Here is a 15,615-nt window from a genome sequence, read left to right on the forward strand (position 1 = left end):
TTACAAGTCCAGGAAGCGCACAGAACTCCAAACAAAAGGAATCCAAAGAGGACCACACCAAGACAAATCATAATTAAAATTCCAAGAGCAAAAGACAAAGAGAGAATATTAAAAGCAGCAAGAGCAAAGCAGGTAGTTACCTATAAAGGAGCACCTATACAATTGTCAGCTGATTTCTCAACAGAAACCATGCAGGCCAGACGGGAATGGCAAGAAATATTCAAGGTGATGAATAGTAAGAACCTACAGCAGCAAAGCTATCACTCAGATTCAAAGGTCAGATAAAGAGCTTCACTAATAAAAAAAAAAGCTAAAGGAGCTCATCACCACCAAACCAGAATTATATGAATTGCTGAAGGGGGTTCTTTCAGAAGAGAAAGTAAATAAAGATAAAAATTATGAACAACAAATACGTAACTATCAACAAGTGATTCTAAAAACCAAGGAAATTAAAAAAAAAAATCTGATGAACAATATTAACTGTTGAACATAATAGAATCAGAGGTATGGAAGGGGAGTGAACTGACGATTCTTGGGGAAAAGGGGAGAGGGGGGTGTGGGAAGAGACTGAACATAAACTGTGCACCTATGGATGAGGACAATGGGGAGTGGGGAAAGGGAAGAGGGTGGGGTGGGAACCTGGTGGAGGAGAGCAATGGAGGGGAGGGGGGGGAGGAACATTTGTAATAATATGAACAATAAAAATTTATTTAAAAAAAAAAGAAAAAAAAGAGAAAAAAAAAGCGTGTGCGAGCACCAGTAATGGGAGGAGGGTGAGCAGAGTCAGACGCCACCTGCAATGAGGAACGCTGAGAGTGGCTTCCACGAGGCCCTGCCTTGCTCGTGCCATTGTCCTGCTTAAAAAGCCCCTCCTTTTCCAACTGTGGAAATCCTACTCATCTTTGTAAGAGCACACACTCAACAAGGATTTGTTGAACTGACTGTGTTGGCTCTAAAAAGTTGGTGCAGCAAACACAGGATGGTGCGGAGGGATTTCTGTTCAGTCCGGCCCTCAGGGACCAGCACGGGGGTGGGTCTCACAGAAAGGGCTCAGACACAGCAACAAATGCTCCCCTCACATCCCAGAGGCCGCAGGCTCAGGGGAAGATCATCAGAGCCGAAGCAAAAGATGGGGCTCTATTGGCTGTTACCTTGAGTAAGTCACCTTGCCTCTCTAAGCCTGTTTCCACATCTGCAAAACGGGGCCTCAAGCGAAAATCGGGCCTGGCTCTAGTCCTGTTACCTCCAGGTGGAGTGACCCTGTGCCCTCATGGCACAAGCAAGGGCATCAAACCTGCTCATGTGCTGAGCCCTGTGCCCCAAGGTCCTGGCTGAGGCGTGCAGCTGCCCAGGCCAGATCTCCTCACCAGGAGCAGAGGGGAAGGAGCAGGGGCAGGAGCAGAGGCAGGGGCAGGGGCAGGGCCAGGGGCAGGGGCAGGGGAAGGAGCAGGGCCAGGGGCAGGGGCCGGGGCAGGGGCAGGGGCAGGGGCTGGGGCAGGGCCAGGGGCAGGGCCAGGGCCAGGGGCAGGGCCGGGGCAGGGGCAGGGGCAGGGGCCGGGGCAGGGGCAGGCGTACCTGCTGGATGAGCTCCTCCTCATGCAGCAGGTGCAGCCGGGAGACGTTGTACTGCTCCTCCAGGACCAGCGCGAAGTACTCCGTGCACCGGATTGACAGCTTCTCCTTCACCGTGAGGATGATGTCCTGCCACACAGAGAGGCATGGGGGTCACCTCAGCGCAGGCACAGGACAGGGGAGACTTCCCTGGCCTTCTCTCTGCTCCTTGGTGCAGCCGGGGAGAGAGGGATCCCTGGGTCCGCAGCCAATGCAGGCAGCCGAATGCTGACAGGCCACACGTGAGACTTCTCATGCCCCTCCCGGCCCTGCACCCCCTCCGAGGGCCGCCCAGACAGAACCCAGCACCCGCCCGCCCTGCAGCTGTGAGAAATAACCAGACGCTTCAGAACAGAACCTGCTTTCTCCCGGAGAACGGGAGGACAGTGGTGCCTGTGTAGAGTCGCCGACAGGATGGGACAATTCATATTGTGGCGGCTGGAGTGGCTAAGCCACAGCGGCCCCTGGCCACCACCCCGTCTCTGCTGCCTGGAGGCATCCACACACGCTGTCCCCAGTGCCCGCCACCCTCTCCCGTTTCTCTCCCGGGGCTGTCTCTCTCCTCATAGAGGTCTCTCTGGTCGCCGTATCTAAACCTGACTGCCCTGCCACCTTCTGTCCTAGGGTCCTGCTCATTCCCCCTCATCGCTATGTAATATTATGTCCTTCAACCTACGCTCTGTTCTTTAGTGAGAGACAGCATATTAAAATTAAGTGAATGGTTTCTACAACTAGAGTGTGTCCCGGGATAAATGTTTACTCTCTTCATGCCTCATTCTTTTTTTCTCTCTCTCTTTGTTTTGTCTCTAAAATGATAACCATGTTAACATTTATCTCACAGGGCTGATGTTTGCATTAAATTAATTTCCCATAGAGGGCACGTAGAACAGTACCCGGCAGATGACACGTGTTGAACACACACTAGATTTGGTTTCTTGCTTATTGCCTCTCATCCCCTGAACTCGCTGAGAACACAATACCCCACACAGGGCAGTGCTGGTCTGACCGGCTCTGTGCATCCGTTCGTGTGACTCCCTGAGGCGGATGTGCACCCTCCACCCCAGCCCCCCGCAGTCCCATTCCCACTGGCCTTGCTGAATGCTTAGTTGTCCTTCAAAGCTCAGCTCAGGTCCAGCTTCTTTCCCAAGCCTTTTCTGAGGTCCTGACTGGATGGGATTGGTGGCACGTTTACCCCTGCCCAGAGCACTTCCTTGTCCCTCGCTTTACAGCCCTTGTTTCATCCTGCCCTCGGCCACTGGGAGCTCCTTGAATGTCCTTGCTCCCTCAGGTAGGCTGTAAGCTCCTGGAACATGGTGCCCACCCTTTACCTCATCCTCTACCCCACCCTCTGCCCAGGGCATCTGGTAGGGGAACTTGTTAAATGTAAGTGAAAGTGACTTCAACTCAGAACAGGATGGGCAGAAGCCTGGGCCTGCCCTGACATCTGGGTATTATATATATTATTGATTTTTTTACAAAGAGGAAGGAAGAGGAATATAGAGCTAGAAACATCAATGAGAAACATTGACCAGCTACCTCTGCACACCCCCTACTGGGGACGTGCCCGAAACCAATGTACATGCCCTTGACCAGAATCGAACCTGGGACCTTTCAGTCTGCAGGCCAACGCTCTATCCACTGAGTCAAACCGGTTTCGGCTCATCTGGGTTTTTAGCTGCTTTGTCTTTTGGGTGGCAAGTGGGAGAGTCACATACAACAGGCAGGGAAGTGGTTAAGGGTGAAACCAAGTCCCTTCACCTCTCTGAGCCCCGATTTCCGCCCCTGAAAGGTGGTGCTGAGATCCGGCTGGGTGGCTGCACAGCTGAACCAGATAACACGGTGCTTGGCGTCCTGCAGGTGCTCAGACTCTGGTGGTGGTGAGGCCACCAAGGCAGCCACAGGGCAAGATGCGGGGGGGGGGGGGGGGGGGGGGGTCTAGGAGCCAGCAAAGTCTTGCTGGGCAAGAGATTCAAGTTTACCCTTAATACCTTCACAGTGGTGTCCGCTTCGAACTTGAAAGCTTTGGTCTGTCCGTTCTCCAGGTACAGCTTGAGCACGTTGGGCATGCACAGCAGAGAGTTTCCCTGGGAAACACATGGGAGGGATGAAACCAGCCCTTCCTGCCTCCGGCCCTGCCTGGTGCGGAGGACAGGGTCCTCTCTCCCCCCCTCCTCATGCTGCGGCGTGATTCCTGCATCTGGGATTCCTCCAATGGGCGAGGCCCGTGCCGCAGAGACGGGCGCGGTGTGTTCAGGAGGGAGCCACGAGGGCCGTGAGACACAAGAGACGGACGGATAGCATTGCGCCAGAGCATCAGCTGACCCCTCACTGCGGGCTGCCATCCTTAGGGGATGCTGTTTAAGAAGTCAGATGACAAGCACTGTCCCAAACTGTGTCTGGTGAGGCTGGAGTGAAACCCTTGAGACACCACTTCCCTCTCCACCCACTCCCCCCCGCACCCCCGTTTCACTACAGTATTCCCTGTAGGGAAGCATCACCAAAGGGCAGAGGGTTGTTCTCTGCCTCCATCATTCATCTCAACCATCACCCCATACTTTCAGGGTCACCTAAGGAACCGCCATTCTTGAAGGCTTCCTCTGCATCCTCTCCAGGCTGTGGGGCTCCGGAGTCTTAGGCCGCTGGGTGCCAGCGGGCAGCTCACAGCCCACGCAGAGCACCCCCATGCCCTCCCCCGACGCACCTGGCTCTGTGCGCTGACCAGCACTTCCTCAGCAAAGTGCACCTTCACCGGGTTGGTCTTCAGCCGGGCTCTCTTCTCCTCCGTCAGGAAGGAGGACTTGGGGACTCCCTGCAAAACAGGAGCATGACACATCTTAGAGCAGGACTTTCATAACAGCCACGCACATCTTCTCGTTCTTAAAAACAAAAACCCTGACAACTGCTGAGGATTCAATGAACCCCCGGAGAGGAGGATGGCATTCCATCAGAGTTTTCCTTTCATAAAATCTAGGGACCCCAATACACACAATGTTCTTATGTGTCTGAGAATGGTCAACTATTCAATACAGAAACGACTGTGGTCTGATGAAGACCAAGAGAACTGGCCTGTGAATAAGGGGACCTCAATCGCAATTCAAGCTCTGCTACTCAGCAGTGGTGAGAACTATCTCTAATACAAATTCTTTAAAAATATATATATATATTTTTTTATTGATTTTTTGCAGAGAGGAAGGGAGAGAGATAGAGTTAGAAACACCGATCAGCTGCCTCCTGCACACCCCCCACTGGGGATGTGCCCACAACCAACCAAGGTACATGCCCTAGACCGGAATCGAACTGGAACCTTTCAGTTCACAGGCCAATGCTCTATCCCCTGAGCTAAACCGGTTTTGGCTCAAACACAAATTCTTATGGAAGAAAACCAGTTTGGTGTGAGTGTGACTGTGTGTGTGTGTGTGTGTGTGTGTGTGTGTGTGTAAAACAAGACAAAATAACTCTGTGTTGACCGTCTTTGGCCTCCAGTCTCCCCTCCAGCACAATGTGGGGAGTTGGACCAGACAGACCACCTCCAGGGTTCCCTGAAGCTCTCACCCCTGTGATTTACCCTTGGCCCTCTCTGCTTTTCTCATCTTCTGGTTGGTATCTATTATCCCCAGAGGTAAAAAGTCATCACAGGTTGGTATAGAGTATGTGGTGAAGCCTTTGTCTTAGACCATATCAGACTGAATTGTAACACTTACGATAAACAGCAACTTACATGATCTAGACCAATAGGATGTGATCTTCTTGGGTGAAATCATGATATGCTATTTCCCAGCCTGAAATCCCATTTCCTTCGCCTGGAAAATCCTCTAGGACAGCCTCTAGAATGTTTACACATGGCAGAGTCCCAGATGGAGCTCTGGGCCACATTCTGTGTAGCTGAGGGAAGAGACAGGGAACAGCAGTCGGGGAAACTGCTGGAAACAAGGTTCATAGGCTCAGATGTCAATAGACCAACGCCATAAAACACAGGAAGTGAGCGCATGGCCCTGAAGTATTAAGGCAAGCAGATGAATAAGATCTCATGGCAACGAGGACTTTGGTGTGACAGAGTTCATGACTATGATTCAGTAATTTGAATATAGAGTTTGTTGTGTTTTTTTTTTTTTTTAAGTTCCATAGATGCTGAGGGGGAAATAGCAATATTTCCAGAGAAGAGGTACACCCTCAACTGAAGAAATTACTTAACCTCTATTTGCTTTGTTTTTCAAACAGAATGATTTTCAAATCAGAAGAGATAGAAGGGATAAAGGAAAGAGAAAATTACAACCCAAAATTAGCAATGAGACTACCACACTGCTTTGAATATATTCAAGACTCCTATCCCAGTGACTATAGGGGGCTGATGGACCTATTAAATGCATCGATCAGCATCATCCACAGAACAGAAATGGAAGAAATATTAAGAAACTAAAAATGGTTAAGTATCAAATTTCCCAGAAAATGAATATGAAAGATTCAAGAAAAACATATTAGTAAGCTTGTTAATTCTTGGCAAAATCCAAGACAAGAGATGGTCAGAGAGCTTTCAGACATTGATCGTTAAAAACCAACATGGAGTTACCAAAAACAAGTCAGAGCTAATCAAGGTCATATTTCGAGGATAGGATTCCAGATTAGTAGGCCAGGGTCCTGTGGACACAGCAGTATTCCTCCATTCTTGCAAAATATTTGATAAGTTCTCCTATAATCCCCCTGTGGAGAAGGCCAGATGCAGAGCCATTAGGTGGATTCAAAGCTAGCTGACTTATCCTCAAACTTATTCTGATTTCTAATGAAGCAACTCAGGCTCCCTTTGGCTCAATCTTTGTCAATGTTGAGCAATGCCTTAGATGAAGTCAGAGAAATGGAACTTCCCAAGCCTGTGAATAACATGGAGCTGCAAGGTGTCATCAGATCTCAGACAGAAAAAAATTGGGAGGAAAGGTAAAGAAACTAGGAATCTAAAAAAGGGTCTAACGGAATCTGAGGACCAGGGGCAGCTATGGGTCAAAGGCCAGGCAATCATCAAGAACAAATATAAGAGGGTGGAGGGGGGCAGGGCTGTCAAGAGCTGAAGAGAACAAAGAAAAGCGAGGGATCAACCACCATCACCTTAAAATCTCAAGGGAATGAGAAATCAGGGGCAGAACCAGGAGAGATGCAGAAAGAAAAGGAGTCTATGGAGGTAACTGCTATTCTTTCTCACCCTCAGGAAAGCAATCCTGCAAGAGTCAGAGCCAGAGCTGGATCAGGATAAAGAAAACCCACCGGCTGGATAATGGAAGAAGGGAAGGAGACTTGGGAAGAGGTCCCTTGACAGGAAGGGAGAATGATTCTAGCTGATGACTGTACAAATAAGCCACAACTCCCTGACTGTAAAATATCGGCATGCCAGAACAGTAAGCCAAAGCAATGCGAAGTGTGGCACTGAGGACCAAAAATATCAATTGCAGAATATATGATGAGGGCTGGGGGACCGGCTGAGAAGCTATTCATTGGAAAAGCAACTCAGTTTTTGGTCAACCACAAGTTTCACTCAAGCCAAGAACATGATGGGGCCTGCTGAAATGTTAACCCAATCTTGAGCTTCACCAGTATTCTTGGTACATGCTGGAACTTCACCCCCTGTTCTCTGCGGTACTCATAAAGGTTGACCGTAGACGGTGCCATTCCTTTCTGGGTGCCATCCTTTGGGAGGGTCACCACAAAACTGGAATTTGTCCAGAAAGTTATCAGAGAAGTGAGAACTCAGAGAAACATACCATATAATGAAGAAATTATTGGGGAAGAGATAGCCACGCTTCCAAACCTTTGAAGAGCTATGTCATACAAGGCTAACTTGCTCTGAGCCAGGACTAGGTGGTGGGAGACATAGGGAAGAAGGGCTTCTCTTCCATGAGGGATCATCCAACCATGAAACTAGCTGCTTTGAAAAAACATGCTCCCTGTCATGAAAGCCCAACTCACACCTCAGTGTCAACTCGGCTACCTGTTACCTCGGCATCTCAAGCCACCCACTTGAGCCGTCTGCTATTAAAAAAGAGACCATTTAAAGGCTAAGACCCATTACTCTAAGTTCTCCCTGGGCTCTAAATTAATCCATCAGAGAGAAGCAGACCTAAGCTGATGAAAACTCTATGTGCATGTTTTTGGAGAACTAAGAGTTAATGCTTAAAAGGGAACTGGAGGGACAAGTTGGAAAATATGTCTTTATCTTTATGCAATTCCACCCGCCACCCTGCCCTGGGTTTGCCAATGTCATTTTATGACAACGGCATGGTTTTAGGAGGTAGAAGCGCATAGTGCTAATGACTGTGGGTTCTGGTCTAACTACCTGGAGAATAACCTAGCTCCATTGATTTCTTCACATGAGTCCGTGGGCGTGTGAAGCCCCAATGTTCTCATTTGTAAAAGGGGGTGGGCCTTACAAATTTTTCTGCCTTGTAGGATTTTCTTTTGGTAAAAAATAAATCAGACATTAAATATTAGTGTTAATATTATTATTGTACAATATATAAATAACTCATATAAATGCAGATCTACACGATTGAACCAAAACATTTCCCCCCATAACATTCTATGCACTAAAGAAGCAGTAACTGGCATATCAACTTCCGATCTTACCATTCCTAATCAATTTAAAGTTATTTGAGGGCCCTAAGAATCTACTCTGCCAAAGATGAGCGTTCCTTGCTAAAGCAAGACATATGATCATTTGTCTTATGATTGAAAAAGTTCTGCTGAGAGGAGGGGGCTAGACAATGTTCAGAGCATTTCTGGGAGGCACCGCGGGGTGCCAGCAAAGGTAATTTCAGGGTTCCTTGCAGGACCTGCTGAGCACAGCAGTCACACTCCCCTCTTCTGGGACCCCTGTAGGAGTCTCAGGAGTGGTGGTGGAATATGTTTTCCTCTCCCTGTATTTTTTATTTTTTAAAGGATGTAACTATATGCCGTTTCCCTCTCTCCTTACTTAACAAGAGTTATTTTTTACTTTCATTTCTTGGAAATAGAGAAGAAAAATAACCACCTAATTAAGATTAAGATACTCTCCATTGAGATGATAATCAGCTAAATAAAAAGAACCTCTTAACACCTGCACAGCCATTTATTGTGATTAGCTTTCATTATACAGTACATTAATATGAGAAAAGCCAATGTATGTATCTCCTTTTATAGAAAATAATTTTTAAACCATCCTTCAGTAATATTTTAGTTTTCTTCAGACAAGACCGGCATGTTTCTTTTCCCTTAAGTTTTCCTATTTTCTTACAGTCTCCCTTAAAGAATTAGCCCTTGGATTTATTTATTAACTTTACATTTTTTCTGTTTTCCAGTGCATCATTTAAATTTTAATGTTTATAATTTTCTTTATTCTGCTTTATGTTTGTTTTATTTGTCTTTTCTTTCAACTACTTTTTCCCCCTATATTTTTATTGATTTCAGAGTGGAAAAGATAGGGAGAGAGAGATAGAAACATTAATCATGAGAGAGAATCATCAATTAGCCACCTCTTGCACATCCCACACTGAGGATTAAGCCTGCAACCTGGGCATGTGACCTCCTGGTTCATGGGTTGACACTCAATCACTGAGCCATTCTGTCTGGGCTCAGCTTCTTTCACTGAATACTTATTTGACCTACATCCTTATTAAATAAAATTATTTAAGGCTATTTATTAATTTAACTCTGAGTATAGTTTCAGCTGCACATAAATTATAAGAAGAAGAAATCTAATTTTTAATTATTTTCTAACTAGCCTATAGGCTGTCCCAAAAAATGCATGCACACTTTAAAAGCTGATAGCTCAGTTTTGAAAGTGAAATGTATTTTCATAAACATTGCCTTTACAATTATTCAAAGTGTGTGTGTATACATTTTTTGGGACACCCTATATAATGGTAGTTTTGCTTTCTATTTGACTCCATCTTTATGTAGGACATAGCATTTTTATTTCCAAATGGGTTGGTAGTTTGAATTAGTTTTTGACGATTATTCATTTCTATTTTATTGTATTCTGGAAAAAGAAACTATAGAGTTCCTTATTTGGGGAATTTGTTGAGTGTTCTTGGTAGCCTGGTAAGTGGTCAATTATATTAGATCATTAAGTACATTATTAAAGTTCTCTATGCCCCTATTTATTTTTTGTCTTTATGTGGCCAAAGTCTCTCAGAATGAGAATTCTATTTCAATGTTTCCTCCTTGGAGGTGTTCTCTTATAATCTGTTATGTACTCTCCCCCGTGTCACACAGGAAGGGCCCCTTGATGTGCTAGTTTCAGGATGGCTGTTTCCTCCCTGGGCATCATTGACGCCACACCTTGGCCTGTGATGGACCTCAGAGCTGATAAAATACTTTCACATCCAACACCTTGTCTGGCCCTCCGAACAACCCATTGGCATGGCCGTTACTGTCCTCACCACTGTTTTACCAAAGCTACATCTAAAATGAAATGACTTGCCCGAAGTCATTCCACTCAAGTCTGTCTTGAGACCCCTCACTTGGTGCCCTTTCCTTCGTTCCACTCTGTGTAATCACAGGCCTGTCTCCTCAGCTGGACGTCGAGTGTGTGAAGCCTGGACCCACACCTGTTTCCTCCACAACATGGGTGCATGGGTGATCGGTCTTCCCTGTTTATCCTCTGAGGGATATCTCACAGGGGGATGGGGTTTTGGGGATGTGAAGGGGGAAACTAACACACAGGACATAGAAAGAGACTTACCGACGTGCAGCGAACAACTGTTATTGAAAGAGAATCTTCAGCTTCCCTGAAAATAAAAACACACAAAAAAATTTTTGTTACTCTGGGTGATGTGCGTGTGTGTGTGTGTGTGTGTGGTAAAAAAGACTGGCAGAATTACAGAGCAGCTGCTCTCTCCTCAGCCTCTTTGGCTCAGGAAAATTGAGAAGGACACTGAGGAAAGCAGTGATCTGCAAGGGAATGAACAGAGTGCCCCTTGAGGGGATCTTCAGATACCTGCCTCTACCACCTAGTCGATGCCTACAGCCACTGAATTAAGTCACTTAGACTTAATTTAGTCTGTATGATGAAGAATTCATCCAGTTGCTATGACCATTAGCTAGGTTTACGTTCAAATTTTTTTTTTCTAAGAGAGAACATAGCAGCAACGCAGGTATTTTAGGTTGCTATATCGGAAAACATAGTGCCACCCATAGCCACTCGTTCAGCTGAGCACCCACTGTGTGCCCGGTCGCAAGGAGATCATGTGTAGGCAGAAAGTGAGGCATTTACACAAATCTCAGTGACACCAGGTAGAAGGTGGTAGGTGCCGTATCAATGGAAGTACATATACACCGATCAGGCTGTGTCTGCAATAACATTTAAGAAGAGGTATCAAAAAGGTTAAAAAAGCTGAAACCGGTTTGGCTCAGTGGTAGAGCGTCGGTCTGCGGACTGAGAGGTCCCAGGTTCGATTCCGGTCAAGGGCATGTACCTCGGTTGCGGGCACATCCCCGGTGGGGGGTGTGCAAGAGGCAGCTGGTCGATGTTTCTCTCTCATCGACGTTTCTAGCTCTCTATCTCTCTCACTTCCTCTCTGTAAAATATCAATAAAACATTAAAAAAAAAAAAAAAAAAGGTTAAAGAAGAACAGAGAGACTGAGGATCAATTCAGTCCAATCATTGGCATCTACCACAACCCTACAAATTCTTAAAGGGTAGGGCCTATGTGTTATTCATCTTTACATCCCCGCAGTATCCAGCACAGTGTCTTGGCCATAGTGAAGGTTTGACAAATAGCACCCTGTGCCTCTCAATTGCTTCTGTCGGCAGATGAAAGAGAGAAGATTGTAAACAAAATGGAATTCTAGAATGAAGCTGTTGTTGCCCCTCTACAGGATGCAGGATCCTACTAACATCACCGGGCCATCATCCCTCTCATCCGCCGCTGCTCTGTGATAATCCGTGCGACTTTGGGTGACGGAAGACATTTTGTACCTCAGAATATCCACTGCTCGCTCATAGGAGAGGTCTTCCACCGGCTCGTTGTTCACCTGGAGGATCTGATCGCCAGGGAAAAGCTTGCCGTGAGCACAGCCCCCTGTTAGACAGAAAAGGAGTAACTGTGGCTGGCCCTGGAGCACCCACACCCGAATGGCAGCCTGGTCCAGCTCCCAGGGCACTGGCTCACCCCTCCCCCTCCCTGATCCCCGGACAGCCTCAGGCCCAGGTGGATCTCCGTTTTCCCGTTTACAAATCATGGATGATGTCCCTGCCATCCATCATCTTCAAGGGATGACTGGAGACTGTCCTGGGAGAGACGACCAGCAGGACTCCCTGATCAACAGAGCCGGCCAGTAAGTCTACTACATTCATTTCTAAAGAACTGCATGTGTGAACCGCAATGAACAGGTTTTAGCTAACGCCAGATCTCACATCAATACACAGCTGGAGTGCGAAAGCAAACAGTCAACATTTCCAGCCTGCTCCTGTATTTTACGAAGACTCAAGTGAAGAGAAATCAATAATTTCTATTACGGTCTGACCAGAAACTGTCCCCAGCCTGGTGGGTTCAAAGAGGAGCACTGGTGCACCCAAATACAAATACTGCCCCTGCCCCTGAGACTGGCCGGGGAGCGGAGGGTGGACAGAGCCCCCTGCTTGAGGCCAGCGGGAGTCAGGGGTTCAGATCAGCAAGTGCACTTGATGCTTCTCCCCTCCTTCCCAGCACCAGAGGAAGGTGCAAACGCCCGAGAGAGAATCAGGTCAGAATTAGGCCAGAATTAGACGTGCCCTTTCTAGCTTCCTGGGGAAGCATTTTCTGCATTGTGTTACAGGATAGAGAGACGGGAAGAGAACCAGGGCTTTTCTGCCCCCAGGAAGCCAAGCTCCTTTCCAATTTCCCAGCCGGCGCCTACCTGGTGTGACGGCCACCACTGTGAGGGGAAGGCTCTCGGAAATATGAAATCCATAGTCCTGCAGGAGGGCGTCTTTGTCTATTTTTATTGTGTGTCTCACAGGGATGAGGGTCTGGGTTGGGATCCCAGGGGACCCATCAGCTGCAGCAACTTTAGCCCTGGAAGAGAAGGAGAATATAAAGAGAGAGAGAGAGACAGGGGGTCCTATGGGGTGGCTACACGCCGAGTCAGCCCTCTCATCCGCGAGGAGGACGATGCAGAGCTGAGTGGACAATGCTCCCTGGACAGAGATAAGACACAAACATGGGGAGATAACACACTGAGGAGCACCGTGTCATGAACTGCTCTGGGCGCTCAGAGGGGAGAGCAGCTTTAACGTGGTGGGGATAAGGAGGGATAAGGAATCAGGGAAGCATTTGCCTCCTGGAAGAGGGGATGTTTGAAAGATGTTGAGGGTCTACCCTCACGGCCCAGATCCTGGCACAGTACCTGCTGCTGAGCGGGCGGGTGGGGGAGTGGGTGGGTGAATGGACAGGCATTCCAAGCAGAAGGCACCGCTTGAGCGGAGGCACAGGGAGGAAACACATGGACTGCAAGCAGGACTGAGGAGCTGTTTGGTTTGGGTGTCTGATGATGCCTACCTACTTCACACTGTGTCTCTGGTGATTCTTTCACCTGTTTTGCTTTTTGATGGATTTTGCTCCCCTTTCAACTCTGTAACTGGGTTACAGAGCAGCTGCTCTCCCCTCGGCCTCCGTGGCCCAGGAATGTGGAGAGGACAGCATTTCCAATATGAAACCCCGACAATGAAGACTTTCTCCATATTAATTTTTAAAATCTTATGTGCTCTCTATACACCTAAAGTCAGGTGTCAGTTGAAAGTTGTGTTTTCTATCTCTCAAAACCACAAAGTGCGTTACAAACGACGGTTTACCGGATTGTAGCAAATGATTTTTCTCCCTCTACGAGTCCGTGGTTCTTTCTGGGGAAGGTCCAATTGTGATGGGGTGAGGAGTTTATTGCCACTATAAACTACAGAAAGGTGGAGAAGGAACAGCTCCTCGGGCCTCTGCAGTTAAGGTCCATCTTTCATTCTCATCCATTTCCCCAACCATGTCAGGAACTCTGACTAACGCAATAGGACCCCACTTAGCTGGGAATCCCTCTCTGTCATTTATCATGATCTCCTATTTCAACGAGGACCAGGAAACAGGAAAAACAGTCTCGTGGAGCCAAAAAGGCATGGGACAAGTCCAAGGGCAGAGCCTCCTGCACATTCTCCATCCGGGAGCTCCTCGGACAGCAGGCGTAGGCTGACTGAATAGAGGGCGACCTGACTCACACAGCTTAAAAGCAAAGAGAAGATTTCTCCTAGGCGAGCACAGGGGTAGTACTGAGAAGTGTCAGCAGATAGACCTAATGAGAGGGAAGAAATAGAAAGCTGTGAAAATTTGTACAGAATAAAACCTGTAGCTATTCCTGATTTAAAAAAAAAAAAAAATGCCTTAAAGCTATGAAAGGGTCCTTCTAAATATAACGAATAACATAGTACACTGAAAGTCAAAAATCAACACCTATATTCCTTTACAAGAGGAACAGGAAGGATGCCTCAGACACTACTCCTATTTCACGTAGCGGGAGGAATGCTTGTAATAGTGTTCACAGAAGGGAAACAGTACGAGGCACAATAAGCAGAGGAAATGGAAAAGGACCACTTTTTTTTTTTTTTGTCTTTAAACAGATGATGATATACACCTAGAAAATGACCAACAGAGAATTGCTAGTGCTAAACACAAAGTTTGGTGAAGATGCACGATAAAAACACAACCACAAGAAGCATTCAACAAATTCATTAAAAACAGGTTAGTTGGAAAAACAACAACAAAAAAAAACCACAACAGGTTAGCTGAATGAGTATCAGGGGGTAGTCAATCTGAATGAGCTGATGAAATAGAGGGCGACACAAGTAACTGGACGAAGTTATGCTGGATTCCAAGCTAGTCTCTCTGGAGTTCCTCAAGTGCATTGGCCTTTGCACAAGCTCTTCCCTCTGCCTAGAATCCACCCCTCCCCAACAGACACACTCTCCACAGATTCCCCCAACACACCTGGCCATCCACTTTACCTGCCCAACTCCTACTCTGTCCTCTGGTTTTGGCAGAAAACCCTGCTCCCTCCACCCCCTGCCGCTGCTGAGCACGCCCATGGAAACTGTACAACATACTTGTAACGACCAGTGTGAAGTCTCTTGTCCAACTACAGTTCATACGGCAAAAACTGTCTTTCTCGTCCCACGTGCTGAATTCAATGCGAGGCATAGCGTAAGGCTTGGTAAAGGTTTGGAGAACAGAAGGAAAAAACAAACCTCATCACCTGGTTATAAATAGAATCCATTTTGATGCTTTCCCAGTGGGTAAGCTTATCTGACTTGTCCATTTGGAAGGATGCTCTCCTCAACAATAGTAGACAAATGACCCCCACTGTGTTGACCAATCCCTAGACGCTGCCAGGAGCTTTGGCCCAAAGTCTGCATTTGACGTTTTCCCTGAAGGCCACGTTTCAGCTTTTGTTTGGAAAGGGATTGCTTAAAGAACATGACCAAACCATAGCCTCTCCTCACACACACACAAAAAAATAAAAAAAAATAAAAAAAAATTAATTAAATTAAATTAAAAAAATAAAATTCTATATCTGGCGGGGAGCTGAAGAAAAACGGACACTTTAGCAAAATTTTCTTCTGATGCACTTTATAAATGTCAAACTAAGGAATGGTTACCCAAAAACCTATGCCTGCTGCCCCTCCCCCCAACTGCCCCGCTGCTGAAAATGCTCGTGGAAACTGTGCTTCCCTTTTTGAAATGTACAACTATTTGCAATGACCAGTGTGAAGTCTCTTGTTTGACTATAATTCGTAGAGCAAAAACGGTCTTTCTTGCCTATGTGCTGATTCAGTGCTAGGCATAGAGAAGGCAGATAAATGTTTGGAGAACAGGAGAGAAAAAACAAAACACCCATTTATCACATGGTTAAATAGGATCAATTTTGATGCTATCTAATAGTTTCAAATCATAAATCCAAAATCATTCCTCTGATATTACATTGGAACTGAAATAAGACCTGTGGTTACACTAATGGAATTCCTGT

General features: G+C 46.8%; 1 protein-coding gene across 3 annotated transcripts in view; it reads right to left on the bottom strand.

Annotated features, from left to right (window-relative positions):
- The window catches only part of FRMPD1 (FERM and PDZ domain containing 1), a 102,007-nt gene that overhangs the window by 14,339 nt on the left and 72,053 nt on the right, over positions 1-15,615 (bottom strand). For 2 of the 3 annotated variants that reach the window (XM_036433285.2, XM_036433287.2), the window contains exons 3-8: positions 12,472-12,629; positions 11,552-11,654; positions 10,316-10,361; positions 4,313-4,420; positions 3,600-3,695; positions 1,576-1,701 (exon numbers count right to left, since the gene is read on the bottom strand). In XM_036433285.2, the coding sequence (XP_036289178.1) occupies positions 1,576-1,701; positions 3,600-3,695; positions 4,313-4,420; positions 10,316-10,361; positions 11,552-11,654; positions 12,472-12,629 (637 nt within the window). Of the gene's footprint in view, positions 1-1,575; positions 1,702-3,599; positions 3,696-4,312; positions 4,421-10,315; positions 10,362-11,551; positions 11,655-12,471; positions 12,630-15,615 lie in introns of those variants that run through there. The other variant, XM_045579993.1, reaches the window with a different exon arrangement.

This window comes from Pipistrellus kuhlii, unplaced genomic scaffold, assembly GCF_014108245.1.
Source record: "Pipistrellus kuhlii isolate mPipKuh1 unplaced genomic scaffold, mPipKuh1.p scaffold_m20_p_12, whole genome shotgun sequence".
NCBI classification, from domain to species: Eukaryota; Metazoa; Chordata; class Mammalia; order Chiroptera; family Vespertilionidae; genus Pipistrellus; species Pipistrellus kuhlii.